Source organism: Megalops cyprinoides, chromosome 5, assembly GCF_013368585.1.
Source record: "Megalops cyprinoides isolate fMegCyp1 chromosome 5, fMegCyp1.pri, whole genome shotgun sequence".
Classification (NCBI taxonomy): domain Eukaryota; kingdom Metazoa; phylum Chordata; class Actinopteri; order Elopiformes; family Megalopidae; genus Megalops; species Megalops cyprinoides.
Window position 1 is genome coordinate 22,974,046 of NC_050587.1, and position 18,543 is coordinate 22,992,588.

General features: G+C 45.6%; 1 protein-coding gene across 2 annotated transcripts in view; it reads left to right on the plus strand.

Annotated features, from left to right (window-relative positions):
• The first annotated feature begins 10,507 nt into the window (after positions 1-10,507).
• LOC118777795 (NMDA receptor synaptonuclear signaling and neuronal migration factor) overlaps positions 10,508-18,543 on the plus strand; it is a 30,576-nt gene continuing 22,540 nt past the window's right edge. For both annotated transcript variants that reach the window (XM_036528956.1, XM_036528957.1), the window contains exon 1: positions 10,508-10,876. In XM_036528956.1, coding sequence (XP_036384849.1) covers positions 10,806-10,876 — 71 coding nt within the window. In that variant the 5' untranslated portion in view covers positions 10,508-10,805. The remainder of the gene's footprint in view (positions 10,877-18,543) is intronic.

Sequence of the window (18,543 nt, forward strand, 5' to 3'; positions counted from 1 at the left end):
GCAAGAGGCTTCAATAATTCATCCGTCTCCTCCCTGTCAACGTCTAGGAAAGCGGCCAAATATTCATCACACTGGCCAGGGTCTGTGTGTTCTCCTACCCTCGTGAAAAAGACAGGTCTGGTCTCCCAGAGTTATGGTTTTTTAACAGCCATCATAAAGAGAATAAATAAAATATGAAAAAATAAGAAGAAGCCAGAAAGAACACAAACTAAAACATAAATAGGGAAAGATCCTAAAAAACCAGAACAACAACAAAAACACAAGTCTGCCTTTGCCGCAAGTAAGTGTCATTTCAAAGAGCCCCTTCAATTATATCATATATTGCCATCTCATACCTGATGTCCTATTCAGGTATGCACAGTCTGAAACAGAGACAGACAGGGAGAACAGAGGGGAGAAAGAGAGGGAGAGGATAATGAAAACAGCAGAAAACATTTTAAAAATCTTCCATTAGCAATGATGAAACGTTTAAGCTTATTCCCCCTCTGTCATCTTACCCAACAGTGCACACCCCACAAAGGGTTAAAAGAGACCCAGTCAACCACTTCTAGTATGAATACTCACTTTTAATTTGTGAAGAAATCACTCTCTTCATAACTAAAAGGGGAGATGGAGAGATTGAAAAGGCAGAGAAAAGATTGCAGAAAGGGATGAAATAAAGATCTGAGGAAAAAGATAGAAAGAGTGAGAGAATGAGGATGATAGAGGGAGAGATACAGGCAGCCGTGCTCTCATGCTGACATTGATCCCGCGGTGAGTCTTCATTGGGGCAGAGAGCTGATTCAATAAAGCCCCCCCATCAATCCAATTACCTGCCCGCACATTACCTGTGACTGACTCCGGGGCCCTGCATTCTTTCCCCCACGTCTCCTTCCTGTCTCATGTCTTTGTCCCCTCCTCTTCTCCTTCCCTCAGACACTCTCGCCTCCTCTCTCCATTGCATCACACATCCCTCCTTTCCCTCCTCTTCCATCAGTCAGTACCTCTCTTCTCTCCGCTTGCTTCTGTCCCTCTCTTCCCACCCCTCCCGGTCTTTTACCATTTTTCCCTACCTTCTTCTTGCCTTGCTTCCCTCGTTCCAGCCACTTGCCAAACCTGCGCTTCAATACCCAGATGTGTCATTACGAAATGCCGTCGAGATCGGTAGCGCCCCTCATTAGATTCTCCGCACGTCAGCGCACGTGTTTGTATTTCAGGGATGGTCCCAGGCAGTCCCAAGGTGACAGAAGGTGATCATAGGAATGGGTGTCACGTAAGCCGCTCTCTGGTGCCCAGATAAAAGAGCGGGCCAAGTATGTAATATCAATAATATCAGTCACAGTGATACAGTTCCGGTAATGATGTTAGCAGACCTGCTTCTGGTTAGACAGCTAAAAGTACAACATTTGCCAAATTTGGTTTCATTGATAGAGTTCCCTGCGATGTCTAATCTGGGGTATATGCTTTCCCCCATTGTGCTGTAAAGATGCTAACATGTGGACTGTGTGGCTTTATGGAGAGTATCATATATGTATATTCATATTTATATACATGGCGGTGGCAATGCTTTATATATGTACATATATAAAATGTTGGCTCATAATGCATTAAAACATTAGCATGTATGTGAATATTTATGTCTGCTATGAGCGTGATGAAGAAAGACAGGTAGACAGGGATGGTATGTTTGCATATGGTAAATATGCAAATATGTGTGTGTGCAAACTCTTGTGTTTGTGTGGATAAATACTCAAATATGTATTAGTGCTCAAATACACATTGGTTGTTTGTATTTGTGTATAAACACTCTAATATGTGTTTGTCCACAAATATACCTTTATATTAATTAGTGTGTGTGTGTGTGTGTGTGTGTGTGTGTGTGTGTGTGTGTGTGTGTTTGTGTGTGTGTGTGAGGGTGGGAGGATTAAGAGGAAGAACGATGCGAGGGGAGAGTGATTTAGAGGGAGGGAGAGAGATAGTGGGGGTTAAGAGAGGAGAAAGAGAGAGGCAGAGAGAGATGGATAGAGAGTTAAGGGAGGGGAGAGAAAGAGACAGGGAGAGAATAGAGGGGAGAGGTGAATTTACTGAGCAGTGTCATTTGGGACAGTGACAGGGAGGTCAACCGCAATAAAAAAGGGACAACTGCAGCAGCATTGGGGACCAAGGAGAGTGCAAAATCCTCAACTATTTCAGTTACTGACTCTTCTAGGCTGCTATAACACACCACAGATTGTAGAGATAAGCAATCACTTGGTAATTGTGTGAAGCTGTGTTGCCTTCTCGTGCTGAATGTTCTGCTGTGTCAGAGACACAGAAGACATGGGGTTGACGTGCAACCTTTGGGCCTGCAAAGCTGCTTTCCGCAACTGTCAGATGATGGCTGGGGTGAGACAGATTGGCTGGCAGCCTATTAAACTCCGGCACTGGTTTCCTGAGAGTGTAAAGATTCCACAGTGCTGTCATACGCTCTAGCCCTCGGTTTCAGACGAATGCTGCCGCTCTTTGATTGGGCCTGCTCTGTGCTTTTTATTCCAGACGTTGTAAAGCTTGATGTTTTTCCCGGTGCACACTCAAAGGAACACATCGCCACCCCTGTTCTCGCGCATGGCAGAGCGACCTTATTCAGCGAGATGTTAAAAGATTTTTTTCACGAGCATATCACAAAGCTTTCTGCGGTGAATAAAAGAGATTCGCAGATGAAATGCCAGCATGGGAAACGATGAAATATGTATTCCATGCACATTAATCCAGGGCTCCTCTGCTGGTGCACCTCCTTATGTCGTGGCACTTCACAGCTCTGTTTGCCAATATTTGTGTTTAATGCATTTCCACTAGCCTTTTGCAAAAGCATAGTGCATGGCCGTTCCTTTGGGAGCTCTGTTTGGTACAGTAAAAAATGCACATATTAAAAAGGGAGCAAAGCAGAGTAAATTAGGGTAGTGACAAATGTTAAATGAATCTAGGTCTGTTGGCCTAGCATTCGTTAGCTCAGCATTGTGGTACATATTTTCCTGGCAGATGCCATTACCCTGGGCATCTTACGTAGGTTATCTTCATAATTTTTCAGCAGAGCTTATCCATTTGTTTATTTTCCATGCAGCTGCCTGTTTACTGAAGTAATTCAGACTGAGTAGTTGGCTCAGGGGTACAACAGTGGTGCCCCACCTGGACAGGAATCCTATAATCTTGTGGTTTGGTGCTGAGCCGGTTAACCACCACACTACACTGCACTGCACACTGTCAGATAATAGTCATACTATTTCTTTGCTATGGATATTTCTCAGTGACATCCTACACCAACATTTGTAAAGTTCAGGTGCAACCCTTTCCTGGAACTCTAAGCCAAAGATATGATTATACATCACTATAAACAATTATCTACTTCCTTTTCAAAGTGTTAGCTAATTAGATAATAAGAAACATCCCGATAATGACATGTTATTAAATTGCAGTCAGAAAGCTGAGCCATCAAATCTTTCACAGAAATGGCTGCAGTACACCTTCGTTCACAATTTTCGACACAAAGGTGAAAACAACAGACTCAGAGGCCTTCTTCCCCTGGCACTATTTCATACAGAGAATGTGAGAATTGACCAGGAAAGAGCCAATGGCCAGTAACAAGCCTTTTTTTAAATTATCTCTGTGGGAACGAATCCAGCACCGTTTCAGTCACCCCTCTCGCCACGCGCCCACACACCCCCCTTGGGTAGACAGTGACAGCGTCTTGTGTGGGAGTCGGGGGGACTCCAAAAATTGAGAGGAAAACAATGTGTCCCACCCCCTTACATCTGTATATGTGTGTGTGTGTGTGTGTGTGTGTGTGTCGGAGGGAGCACGATGGGGGGTGGGAGGGATTACTCACAAAGGAAGAAAAGTGACCTGATTCTCGTACTTTCCGCCCATTTCATTATGGGGGGGGGGGGGTTTATAAAATAAGAGTTTATAAATAAACCGAACAGTTGCCCTGCGGGAGACGGCTGGCTGAGGCAGAGGCACTGTGGGAGCCCCCGCTTGCACTGTGGCTGACTGTCACTTCCTGCCTAACTGTGACAGAGTTGGTGTGCTGCCTATTTGGAGGTCTGTGGACAGCCCACTGCTCATGTAAACGGAAGGTCGGGAATGCCAGGCTTCGTCAGGAGGCGGAGCTCAAAGGTGTGGGATGCGGAAGCAGGGGTGCCACCGCGGGGCGTGATAAGGAGAGCTGTTCCCTTTGTGTGCTCTTCATTATGGATGCCATTTTGGGCAGGGTCCCACAAGCGCAAGCACAAATCACATAGAACATCTCAGGGCTCACATATTTCTGCACCTTCTGTATATGTTTACTAGCATGGTTCACACTCTTTTCCCAGGAGTAACACACACACACATAAAAAATGAATAATGCCTTAGACAATTCACTCAGATGTCACAAACTATATACCATTTAAATTTGACACACATTTCAAGCACACATTAACATCACACACTGCATTACAGTTACTGCTCTATGTAGTGCTCCAAGTATCATACATATTAATACATATACTCACATTGAGTGCTTTTTTTGTGCACTGACACACACACAAACACACACACACACACACGCACACACACACTCACACACTCACAAAAGCACAATTACAGACATACACACTTACAGACGCATAATCATAGATGTATGCACACACACTCATAGCAGCATAATTACAGACACACACGCAGACGCGTGCAGCCGTACTCATGCAGAGAGGAAGCCTGGGCACGTGCTTGTCCTCATGCGCTGCTGAGCTGCATCACACGCTCCCACGGCAGTGAGGATAGACAGCACGCTCACCTGACTACAGCTGCACTCGGCGTGTAGCCGCACGGGGAGCCGGCACGGCCCACTCATTAGCGCCATCATTACGATCATTCAGGTCACCCGCGCCACTCTCAACAGCACCTCCCTAAGCATGCAGCTCGTTTATTACATTTTTCACACTGCGTTGGCCTGCTTCTGTGTGCAGTCTTCAAGTGTTTGTGTGTGTGTGTGTGTGTGTGTCTGTCTGTCTGTCTCTCTGTCTGTCTGAAATTGTTATGCTGCAAGTATGTTTGCGTGTGTGTCTCTAATTTTTAAACTACGATTGTGTTTGTGTGTGTGGATACAAGTTCCTTTTTCATGTGCTTTTTTGTCTGAACCTGACCTCCAAGTTTTACCTGCATGAATTATCAGTGATGCAGTGATGTCAAGATGCTCATTAAGCCCCCCTCCACACACACACACACACACACACACACACGCACACACACACACACACACACACACACACACGCACACATCAGCGTGACCCATTACTGCAGGCTTACAATGGACTGGAAGCGGCTGAAACATTTAATTAAATGCGGCACTCTGTGCAGTGATATTATATAATTGTCAGTCATTTATTCATGCAAATGAAGCATTTAATTGGTTTAAAGGGGGGATGGGACGGTGGGAGGGGTTCATTTATTTATATTTGCAAACGTGTGAAATGCTCAACAGCTTGCTCAGGCCACTGGCAATACGCATGCAAGTTGTTCCTTTGGGTTCTGTGAAGTGGACTGGATTGTGCGATGACAGATGTTACATGTTCATTGTGCTATCAATCTCCTTGCAAATGTGTACTTTAACTTGTCACTGGAAGCAATGTTGCCCATATGATCTGCTGAGTCCTCTTAACTGTTCTGGTGAGTTAAATAAACTGGTTCGCAGACAATGGAACCTGGTGTTTCAGGTTCACATGTTCATGCTCGTTTATGTGTCTGCAGGAGGTCTGCAGGCTAGGAGAGCGATCAGGTTTATCAGTCTCTTTGTTGAGATGTTATGCTTGAATCGTGGTGGGGGCCTTCATGGTGGGTCCTGTAAATTTATAAAGACATACTCTGTAATATTTCGTATTTGCCCCACCTTGCGGTACCCAGTGTACTTGTACATCATGATCGTCGTTTACTCTCTTCAATAAACCACTCTTGACTGGAACATATCTGAACTCTGAGATATCTCACAAGTAGAAATTCTTACATCATCACAGCCCTGATAGCAAGTAGCAGCAGGATAGGCAGAAGGCTGGTTAAATATTCATGGGGTGAATCGCTGTTTGCTTTTGGGTAGGTGCAACGAGACAGGCTCACATAAAGAGAGAGAGGGAGGGGAGAGATTTAAAGCTCTTCATTTAACAGTTGTCATAAAGAGTATAAATAAAAAGGAATGGAAGAAAGAATAAAAAAAGAAAATGCACACACAAACCATAAACAAACAAAAAAAAATTTGCACAGCCACACACATAAACAAGCATATCGCACCAAGGAAAACCCTCCTTAATTGTTATCAGACCACTGTGCCACTGTGCATATTTTATCACATACTGATGTATACTACATTGTTGTATAGTGCATTCAGATAGGCATTGCTGCATTAGTGGAGGACACTCTCACTGGTTGTGTGTGTGTGTGTGTGTGTTTGTGCGTGTGTGTGTGCGTGTGCGTGTGCGTGTGCGTGTGTGTGTGCGTGTGTGTGTGTGTGTGTGGGTGGGGGGAGGGGTGATTGTATATTTTGTGTGTGTGAGTGTAGTGTGTATGTATGTGCTGGGGTGTGTGTGTGTGTGTGTGTGTGTGTGTTCGTGTGTGTGTGTGTGTGTGGGTGGGGGGGAGGTGGGTGATTGTATGTATATTTTGTGTGTGTGAGTGTAGTGTGTATGTATGTGCTGGGGTGTGTGTGTGTGTGTGTGTGTGGGTGGGGGGGGGAGGTGGGTGATTGTATGTATATTTTGTGTGTGTGAGTGTAGTGTGTATGTATGTGCTGGGGTGTGTGTGTGTGTGTGTGTGTCTGTGTGTTATTTTTTGGGTATGTGGGTATGTTTTTGTATGTAGGTCTGTGGTTGTGCCTCCGTCCTTCTCCCATTGTCTTATCTGAATATCAGCGGTGAATTTCAGGCGTTTGCTTTTTTGGCAGAAGCAGGTTCCCCTCAGCTTGTGGGAGCGCTTTGCTGGTCGAGGGCCACTCTCTCACTTTCCCTGGGATGGTGCAGCTGCATTATTCATCCCTGTGTGCACACTCTCATCCAGGGGCTCAGGCCATCTCAATTTCATTCTTTCTCACCTGCTTTCTCCCCCTCATCCTCGGGCATCTCTCTTTCTCTATCTTTCATCCTTTCACCCATGAAAAAAAGCCCATGGCTCTTTTTCTTCTATGATGTTTTCTCACCTCCACCAGGAAATATTTATCTAATTTATTCATCTGTCAAGATGGTTTATTCATTTTTTTTACCAAACTATAATATCTCCAATATCCCCGTCTGTAGCCTCTTATATTTACACTCTCTCCATGGTCCTGCTCCTTTTAAAATTCTTCTTGTGATCTTATATCAAATGTAGTTGTGATGAGGATTCACAAGCTCCATAATGAGGTAGAATGCATGTCCCTGAAATTAGTTAGTGATGTCACACCGTTGCTTTAGCTCTTTTGTGGTTCATGACACCTCTCTCTCCTGTCACTGAAACACATCTGCCAGGACTCCCCCCGTGTCATCAGTTTGATGATTGTATGTCTTGCTTTTCTCCATGTACAGTTAGCCTGTGTGGAAAAGATCTTCCCTTGGTTTTATTTGTTGTTATCTTTGTTCTGTCTTCCTATTGCCTGGGTACCTTTCTTTCCCAGTGCCTTTCTCTTCTGCTTCCTCTCTGTGCTGCCATAGTCTCTTATGCTGTTGCAAAAGGGGTCTGGCACCCTGTATAGCTGAACCCTCTCTGTGTCTATCTCACTCTGTAGACGAGAGAGATATTGGTGTTCATTTTTTAAACACAGTTGAAAGATTGGTTCTGCATTTGTATAATTCATGTCCCATGTTCTTTTCCTTCAGTCAAAAAGCTTCCAGTGGGAAAATATGTTGACGGCAAGCCAGAGTGCATTTCTACTTTCTGAGCAGAGGGTGGCGCATTTGAGCAGTGTTCCAAATCCCTAGGTTACTTCAGTCAATCAACTTCCTTCTCCAAATTTTCCAAATTGTATTTGTTCTTAAGGATACCTTTGCTTAAAGACTTGTCCCATCAAATGCATGATGTACAAACAGACCTACAACCATGTCTCTCTCATTCTCTCCCTCTTGGTCACTCAACATCTGAAGATACACAAACGTGTCCACTGATCTTTCAATACGTCGATTATCCTGTTTTTCTCTCTCCTCCTTCTCTTTTGCGTCATCTCCTCCACTCTCTCCTGCATCCATCGCATTATTCTCCCTTTCATTTACTCCATACAGTGTCTGTGAAAAACAGCCTTTGTTATTGTTTTTCTTTCAAAGCTCATTAAACCTAGATGGTGTTTACTGGCTGCAGATTTGGCTATCGGTGTTGCTGTGGTTGTGCACTACCTCAAATTAATGTATTGATTAGACCAGTAAGACTTTGGAAGCAGACGTGCTGGGTCAAGGAGGGAGGAAATTAAGCAGGGAAATGCAAATGAATGTATGGAACGGCTTCTAAAGAACAAACCTTGTGCTTAAATTCTGATTCTGTTTGTGTGTGTGTGTGTCTGTGTGTGTGTGTGTGTGTGTGTGTGTGTGTATGTGCATGCATGCAAGGGTGTGTGTGGGTGTGGGTGTGTGTGCGTGCGTGCATTTATGTGCATGTATGTGCTTGTATGTGCATATGCATGTGTGTATGTGCATGTATGGGTGTGTGTGGTATGTGGACCTTTCCTTTGTGCAAAGATTTCTTATATTTCCCTTTCCGTAACAGAGCACATCATATTTGCAGTGCTGAAAATAATTCACTCACACAGCTACACATGCATTAAATCACATAAGCACATTCCCACATGGCACCATTGCAGCACACACAGGCACATGTGTAGGTATGAGCACCCAGCTACTCGTAAAGGCACGCATCCACACCTCATGGCTGGGTAATTCGCTCTCGAGTCCTGGACACAGACTGGCCGTCCTGTGTTGGTCCCTGTGCTGTGCTGTGCGGCCAAGCTGCGCGCTCTCTGTGTTCCTGCGCGTGTGAAAGCAGGCTGCCGTCCATTCATCCCTCTCTCCCTCCCTCTCTCCCTGCGCTCCAGCCTGCGTGTCAGCCAGTGAGAGCTGCCTGGAATTATTTACTGTTAGAGCTGCATTCCGCCGCCATCGCCTGTGGCGGCTCTGCTTTGTTCATCGATTTCATTTCCCGCGTGTGTTTCAGCGTGTGTGCGCGTGTGTGTGTGTGCACGTTTTGTCTGTGAATCCCACGTGTGTGAGTTTCTGTTTGCGCATGTTTGTGTGTGTGTGTGTGTGTGTGTGTCTGTGTGTGTGAATGTGTGTATGCACGTTTTGTGTGTGTCTTTCTGAGTTCTGTTGTATTTTTCCTGTGAATGCACGAGTGTTTTTCTGTTTGTGTGTATTTGTGTGTGTGCATGTTGTGTATATATGCATGTGTGTTTCTTTGTGCTTGTTTGTCTTGGTGTTTGTTAGTGCTTGCTGAAGACTAAAGGCTTTAGGTTGAGTGTGCGCAGGTACAGTGAGTACCCAGTGGATCCATTTAGCTCTGCTGCGTCTGTGGTGATCTGACTGCAAATTCTCAATCCCTTGGCTGGGCGTATTGGCTTCAGACGTCGGCCCACTTTCAGCACCAGCGCTCAAGCTCGGCACGTCACCCCACCCCCAAGGTCTTGACATGCTAAAATAATGAGATGATTAGTACCAGTGGGTAGGGAGGGGGGCAGCTTGGAAAAACGAACATGATGCATAAACATATTCACAGGCGTACCTGTGGACATGGATGCTGCTGTAGCCTAATTCTCTCAGACAGATGTGTATGCATCTGCAAACTCCCTTCATGCTACACAGCAAAATCAAAAGTGTTAATTCAGTGCTATAAATGTTCACTTAACTCTGAAAAGTATCTATTTTGTCCCACTTTTACAGTGTTGAATTCATACTATTGATTTTGCAGTGCAAAAGAGTCTCTCAACCTACTCTCACCTAACAGCTGACCTGGGATCAGTTAAACAATCTGCAATCCTAACTCCAAGGCAAAAGGTAAATTTTGGCTCAGGATCTGTGCTTGAGGGCACAGTCAATTTACACTTTATTTACCCGTTGTTTATAGTGTAGTCACCTGCTGTGGGACACCTGGGTGAAAAGATAATTTAGGATGAATGCATCCACCCCATATTCCTAATCTCCAGCATTTGATGAAAATGGTGGATGCTCCACCAGAAGCCTCGCCTGGGGGGTGAAACTGATTTTCACCAAATCGTCCCCTGGGGGTAGGACCACTTGACACTCCTTTTATGGCTCTATAGCTGGTTTCCTGTCCGCTTTAGCTCCTTCTCGTGCCCTTTGAAGGCGGCGCGTGGCCGCCCCCTCCCTCCCCTCTCTCTCTCCCTCTCCACAAAGATCAATGAAGGGAGGGGAGAGACGGGCAAAAGGAAGGGGGGCTCTATCGCACTGTGCGCGTGTCTGTGAGTGTGTGTGTGTGTGTGTGTATTTTTTCTCTCTCTCCTATTTGACAGGACCGCTATCCCCGCAAGCGTACTTGATCTCACTGAACAGCGAGAGGGAGACGCTCCCCCCCTCTCTCTCCCTAATATACCTTCTGATTGATATTATCATTCAGCCACCGTTATCTTTGCGGGTCTGGAAAGGCTGGAGACGTTGATTTCCTCTGACACTTAGCTCTTCTGACCGGAGCTGAAAGAGAGAGAGAGGGTGCAATTTTCAAACCAGCATATTAAATCTATATCGTGGATTCATTTTTGCGTCTTTTCACAGTTTATTTCTCCCTCGTTCTTATCTATACTCGATCTCTGGAATGAGCTGTTTTCCTACCAGCGCCGTTTCCACTCCAGCATGGGAACTGCCGTGTCCAAAAGGAAGAATCTAAGAAATGATGCGATATCCTCCGTGGCGGCAAAAGTTAGGTAAGTGGGCACTGACCCCGGCTGGTCGATGATGACAGGTATCTGTGGTTTAGCGCAGGACCATTTGCAAAGGATACAGTGCTCCAGTCATGAACAGACTTCATGCACTGGGGAAGTTACAGTACAGCAAACACTACACGGTGCCGTTCTACGTTGTGCAAGGACAGTCCCTTTATGAGTCATCCCTGTTCAGTAAGTGAAAACTCAGAAACACCTAGAGTTGTTGATACTTAGCAGAAATTGTTTAAGGCAGTAGCTAGCTGCAGCGTGTTGGCTTAACTCAGTAGCTAGCACAAACCCTGCAGTGAGCTGCCATATCATTTGCGTAACCATCTCGGTAGAGACATGACTCGAGTGCGCAAATGGCCACAGATTATAAAACTTGGATTGCATTTCGTTATCCCCGTATTTGTCGTCTGTCCTCGGACGTGGCCGGCGCGCAGGTTGCGGGATTAATGCTGGACTCTCACTAGAGGCGAAGTGAAGGTTAGACAAAAAGGGATTTTCGGAGTATCACATGTGGACACTGTTGTATTCATCTAACAGCATCGCTGCTGTGTATCTGGGGAATAGGCATAACTGGCAGAGTCTGTAAACACTTAATAACCAGGTGCGTGTTATTTTTATTGATGATTTATTTATTATTTATTTTCGGTGGTGCCCAGTTGGCTCTGCTGCAAAGTCGACTGACTCTCCAGGTATGGTTTAGGGACTCGTAGAACAGGTTTCCAAATACAGAAGCATAGAGCTCAGATTGCTTTGAATGTCAAGTGTATCCATCGCCTGTGTGATAAGTAGAAAATCAATGTGCCGATGTTGACAGGAGGGGATAACAGTTTTGCGATGTGTTAGGGAAATGGTGCGATCTAAAAGTGTCCCTCTGACTGCACATCTTTCTCTGACCAATAGACTGACTTAAATTTCTTTTGGTTAGATACTGTACTATCCCGTGTTTGATCCTGAGAACCGTCCAGCGTTAAGATTTAGAGTGGTTTGTACGCGATGAATCTGCCGATAGCTATTCGCCCCTTTGCGTATTTTGCATTTAGTATCGGACTGGTAATCTATCAATTAAACAATCAATTGTAATTGACGCAGCCGCGGTCAAGCGTCACTGTGATTTGTGTCGTCCGTGGGAGAAAAACCAGAAAGCTGTAACGACTGTCTTTATTAGTCGGTAAAGAATCTATGGATTTTGGATGCATTCCAAGGCCACATACAGAAGGATTTGCATAAATCAGTGCGGACGTTTTCGATTTCTCCGTGGTTTAGCAAGCAGTTGTACATAAATGTTTCTTTAGAGGTCGTACCATGTCAAGTTATTGTATTTTATCGTGTATGTGAAAGACTGTCATCAGTAATTATTCAACTATGCTAAATACCTGTACAACACATGATTTTGTCGATTCTCCAAAACATGTTGGAATCCTTTTGGTTACGGAGCGTTGGGCTGTTTTAAGTATCATAATGTCACGTACGTGCAATATGGGTCGTTTTCTAGTCGCTATTCAGGGATGTATGTTGAGTGAGGAAACAACAACCACATTTTACAAATGTCTGAATGGGAAACTAAAATTAACTGCAAGATCAATTCGTTCGACTGTTTAGCGTTTGGCACAGTCATTGTGAAATCCGTTGGCGCGAGGTCACAGCGATGACCTTGAGTTCATTTGCAGGGAGGTCATCCCTCTTTGACTGTGCACAGACCCCGCATGGCAGTTCCACAAGTTGCCATGTGTGTTGGCCTGCTCTGTATGCAGCGTTGCGCGCCTGTGTGGCGGTTTGAAAGCTAAATGTTCCGCCGTGTGCCGGGCTCGCCGTGCCAGTGACGATGCAGAGAGGAAACCCGGTCTCATGCAGCAGCCAATGGGAACCTAGCTGATCTCCCCGCCGACTGACCTCACACTGCGGTCCCTGCGTTCAGAGCGCAGAGGGAGAAAACCCACGTACACACACACGCACGCACACCTGTATGCACATGTACTCATAGACAGCAATATGGGCACACATTTATTTAATCTTGAGACACCACAAATGCCCACATAAATTTAATAATTTGAGCATGTGTTTTTTTGCACTTAGGTAATGGTTTCCCAACATAATAACACAGGAGGAAGGGAGCTAGATGAGAGGGGCGGTACCTAGATTTTTATATACTGAGTGAAGGACGCTTCAAATTCTGACTGCAGAAATGGATTACAGTGGTGTCAGTGACTGTGGGTGGAAGGTACACACTAAATGCATGAGTAAATGCCACAATGTCTACTCGATGCTGCTACTGTATCTGAGGAGCAGTACGGACTTGTTCTGTGCTATGAATAATAACTTCAGCCTGTAGGATCCTGATACTGAGTCTGTAGTGGTTGTATGATGCACTTTCTCATCTGTCTGTTGTTTCTGAGTATACAGCTATACGTATATTTAGTTTATCATGCCTTTGAATATAAATTAGCTGGCTCAAGGCAAAGAAAGATGCCTTTCCTTGTGGGTGAGAGTATTTTCTCTGTACTGTAACCTTTTTTGCTAGATTTTTCTTAGAAAAAGTAATCTTATAAATCCTGATCAAAAACTGTCCCCTGGTCTTGCTTTGTGCTGGGACAACATCAAATGTTCAACTTAGCTGCACTGATAATTGGATTTCAGGGGCACGCCAGAGTATATCTGACACTACCAATGACACAAACAGTAGCATACCACTTGGAGGGTAACCAAGTAGTCTTCAGCTGTATAATAAACAGCTGAAGGTCATCCAAGGTTGCATGTCTCATTGAGGCTGAGTCACACTTTATTGCTTCGCGCTCCATCTTTCCGCAATCCTGTTAAACACGGGCTCTGGGATGCAATGTTCCCAGACCAGCCGAGCCGTGTCTGGACTCACTGAAGATGGACACACAACTGTGGATGGCCAAAATCATTCTTTTTTCCCCCAGTACCCGTTCAATTGCCTATTTTGGCGATGGCAGCTGACGGGAGGCAATGAAAATGCTTTCTGTGCGTGTTAGCCACAGCTAGGGGGAGCTGGTGTGAAATCTTGGCCATGGTTCAGCCTGCCCTCACCGGTGTGAGGGATGCGTGCATTCCCCCAGGAGATCAGGGGCCACAGTGCAGCTGAAGTACAATTAAACCCACTGATGCCATAGCCGCTGGTGTTCTCCTGCCATTCCAGTGGCATCAACATCAGCAACATTGCCAGGAGATGAAGGTGGGACTTGGGTCATTTCCATCTCGTGGGTCCTAGCTGGGAATGCTGGGATTTAAAGCCCGGTTTGCGGTTTTTAGGCGGGCTTTTCTCCTGTCTCCGTCACATGGAGAGCCCGTCGAGTCACTCCCGAAACCACGTGAAGCCCTGACTCCCACGGGAAACCCTGGCTGCTTCAGATCAACTTCCTTGTCTTTCGTAAAGGAGACAATTATCTCTTCAAAGGCACCGAGACGCTGTGTGGAGCAGGATGGGGGGGGGGGGGGTGGGGGGGGTGGGGGGTTGAGTTGGACGAAGACAGGGTGGAGCGGGGGTGAGATGAGGAAGATAAAAATGAGCAAGGAAAAAATCCTCTCAAGACCTAATCGCTCCGTGACTGTATTTGTATTCCACTGTATATTGCTGCCTGTCTCAGGAATCTTGGTTGCCATGATTACACTGTGTAGGGGCAGTTCTTTCAGGATACAGATGCCACTGCTGCACATCTGACGCTTATTACCTGCTACTGCGTGCATCACCCTGCAGGTGCGCTCTTCTCCTCTCAACCCCAGCAGTGCCACTCCTTTACAAGTGAGACAGCGGCCAGCCCAGTACCTTACCACTGGGGTCGCTACACTGGGGTCGCTCCTTGCGACTGGGTCGCTCCGCTGTGCGACTTGTTCAGCTTACTTTAAAAAATACAAGTCATCTGTTTGTGCAGCTGATTACTGCAACAGTTGAGGCTGACTGCATTTTTCCAAATCTACACTGGCAGTGTCCCACCACATCCTTGTGATGTACTAGTAAATAGCAGGTCTTGTAACTATAGGGTTGAAGGTTCCATATTCAGAGCGGGGAATTGCTGTTGTACCCCTGGGTAAATTACTTAACCTGAATTGCCTCAGTAAATGTTTTTTTGAATAAATGGATAACGCGTAGAACTTGAAAGCTATGTAAGTTGCCCTGGATAACAGCATTTGCTAAGCAACTTTAATATAATGCTCATGAAGCTCTGATAATTTTGGCCAGGCTTCAGAAATTGGTTGGCCCAAAGGTTTGGAGCTTATGATCAAACCAGCTGCGTTTGGGTTTAAAAGAGAAAGCTTAACTGCTCTGCCACACTGCTGCCAATGATGTAAGATTTACATCTGAGGAGTGTTCATTCTCTATTGCAGGGAGCCAAGCCACGGGAGGGTCTTTGACTCTTCAGGCTTAATCCCTGCTATTTAATCAGTTAGTTGGAGTTATAAATGGAAATTCAGTGAATGCAGTTTAAACGGTGTTTCAAGCCAGCTCCTACATAAATACCCCACCAGTTTATACAAGAGTGAATATCAAATATGCTGTGCTGTGTGATCCCTCTTGTCTGGTGTTTGCTGCATCTCTAGCCCTCCCCCTACCCACTCCTCCCTACACTTTCATGTTCCGATCTCTATGTGTGTGCGCGTGTGTGTGGGTGTGTGCGTGTGTGTATGTTTTTTGGGGCGTCAACAACCTCATCCTACTGCCTAAGTGTGTTCCCATTTTATTCTATTCCAAAGGTTATGTTCCCTCTTCCCATCTGTTTCCTCTAGCCCTGGCATTGTTCTTTGTCTGGACATTGCCTCCCACTCTGTGCACTCAGAGGGAGCAGTAGACTGCAGTTCAGGAGACACCTCGCGCTGATGCTCCAAATAGCACACATCTGGGTGCAGGTAGTTCTGACAGGGTTGTGGCGGAAGGGGTTAGCGGGACTTAAGGCTGAATTTGGACTTTGGGTCACGTCTGAGTGGGAGAGGTGAGAAGATGAAAGATGAAAATCGAGATGAAAGTCAGCCAACTGACAGAAAGAGAGAGATTAAAAGAGAGATATTTGGCGATGAAAGATGCTGAAAAGGAAGAGAATTATGTGGTAGCATTGCAATTAGATGAGCAAGAGAGAAAGATATAGAGAGGGAGACTGGGAATGAGTGGTTTAGCCATATAGTAATGTAAATGCAATGTAGCAAAGTGTATGACAGTATCAAAGTGTTATGTGCAGAGATTAGGTGGTAGGCCTGTAGGGCACATACACTGATTAGACCACTGACTGATGGCTTGTCTAGGGGGAGAAGTAGAAATTGAGGGGTGTCACAAGGCTGGATCAGCACCGTATGCCCTGCCCTGCCCTGCCCAGTCAGTATCCACTCACCTCCCTGGCCCCACCCCTCTGACCCACAACCGTGACCCAACCCAGTGTCACTCCCACGCTCCCTGGCCCTGTTCACTTGAAGCACCAGAGTCAGTCGCACTGATGGATAATAGCCGTTAGCAGCTGTGCAGATGGGTAGCATTTTGTGGAGTGGCTGTGTTGTTGGCGGGACTTGTCTCCACTGCCCTGGTTGTCAGAGGAATTGGATTAGTTGACGGGCTGCAATTATGCTGACTGCATTTAATAATGCAGATAACAGCACAGTTGCACCAATGCCACCGCTGTCACTCAGACGCTATTTCCAGTAGATTACAGAGCGTTTTTTTTTTTCCTTGTCAAGGCAACCCATCATTCAGTTAAGTGCTGGTAGCTTTGAAGATGAGGTGATGTGATGTGTTCAGCCTAATCTCTTTCGGAGATGTGGCCAAGCCTAAAGGCTCAACAAACCTGTGGAATATGAATATGTGATTAAGGATGCAATGAGACAAAGTTTTTTTTTTTTCTGTATTTGGAACTTACTGTAGATACTTTATTTCAGGCAGGGCCTCAGCCTGGGGAATTGTAAATATCTTCAGAGTAAATTGAATCAGCGAATTAGGGGGCAAATGCAATTAGTGGAACATTTCAAGATATTGCTTTCCAGCCATTTTTTTTTGGTGTGCAGCATGTGAAGCCATGGCAGATCGTTTCAGAATGGTCCTCTCAGGAAAAAAAAAAAAAAAAAAAAACCAGGCAGGCATTTTAAAGCCATTGGGAATTCTTCCAAGCTAGTGTTGGCATTTGTTTTTTTTTTTTTTTGGTTGGCTTTCTGTTTGTCCTCTAAATGATGGAAAAGGAAAGAGTGAAATGGAACAACTGCACTGAGAAGAGTGCAGAGGCGAGTGCCAATCAAGCGGGTAAGAGTGGGACATGAACGTGAGCAGGTGCTTTACACACACTCCCTATCACTGACACAAATACATGCACAGACTGCCAAACAGTGACACACACACACACGCACACACACACACACACACACACACGCTCTCACTCCCAATCACTGACACAAATACATGCACAGACAGCCTACCGCTGACACACGTGCATGCGCTCACACACACACACACACACACACATACAGACCCTCATCAACACTGTCCTATACACACACATTGGGGTTGAGATTAGAGAGCACGTCTACAGGTGCGCAGTGATTGGAGGGCACATCTGGTGATACTGACGCGGTGTGGTGGGTTTGTCCAGTGATGAGAGGGAGGGTCGGACGGAGAACAGAGAGCTAGATAAAGGTCGGCGGTGTCGTTCAGCAGGAACCAGGTCTTTGTAATCAGCTGCAGCTCTTATTCATCTCGTCTTCCCTCTCAAGTGCCACTTCATCAGCTGAAACGTGAGAGGAAGATCAGAGCCGAGCAACAGGCACAGAGAGGAAGATTTAGCGATGAAGCGTGCTAAACAGGGAGAAATAAGGAGTGGAAATAATGAGGCAGCAATGGTTAGGTTACAGAGAGTAATACAGAGAGACTTAAGTCAGACTGATATTACCATATACTAATGTAAATACTACTTCACTTTGTGAAGTGGGGGTGCTCAGCAGGAAAGGAAGATGATGACTATGGCAAGGCAGACCATGAAACTGTCCACTACTCAAAGACACACCCTGGAAGCAATATGTGGCAGATGGAAACTTGTGAGCACTGAACTGCGCACACCACTGAAAACTGCAAACACTGAACTACGCACACCACTGAAAACTGCAAACACTGAACTACACACGCCACTGAAATTTGGAAATGCTGAACTGCACACACCACTGGAAGAACATTTGTGGAATGGGAAACCCATGCTGTAGAATGGGGATGGAAAGGACTGATAAAGTGATAAAGTAAATTAGAAGAGGAGGGAGGCTTCCAACCAAGCTTAATAATAATAATAATAACAATAATAATAATAATAATAATAATATTTGGCTTATCCTTGCCCCTGGTTCTCTTTTTTCCCCATCCCTCCCTCCCTCTCTGTCTCTCTCTCTCTCTCCATCTCTCTCTCTCCCCTCCCCATCACATTACAGTGAGCATGCTGGACAGCTCCAGCCTGAAGTCTCCTGCACACACATGCAGCTGTGACGTCTTCCCCAGTGCAGTCTTCTTCATGTTGTATCAGTATCAAGGCGTTCTCCTCAGACCTCCATGAAAGTGGAGGCTAATACTTACACTAGCTAATGCAGGCCTGGGTAGCTGTTGATTTAGTCTAACATGTAGAGACACATGACATGAAGAGCTCACCTGTGGGTTAGACAGACAGGGCAGAAGACATGTCATTTGC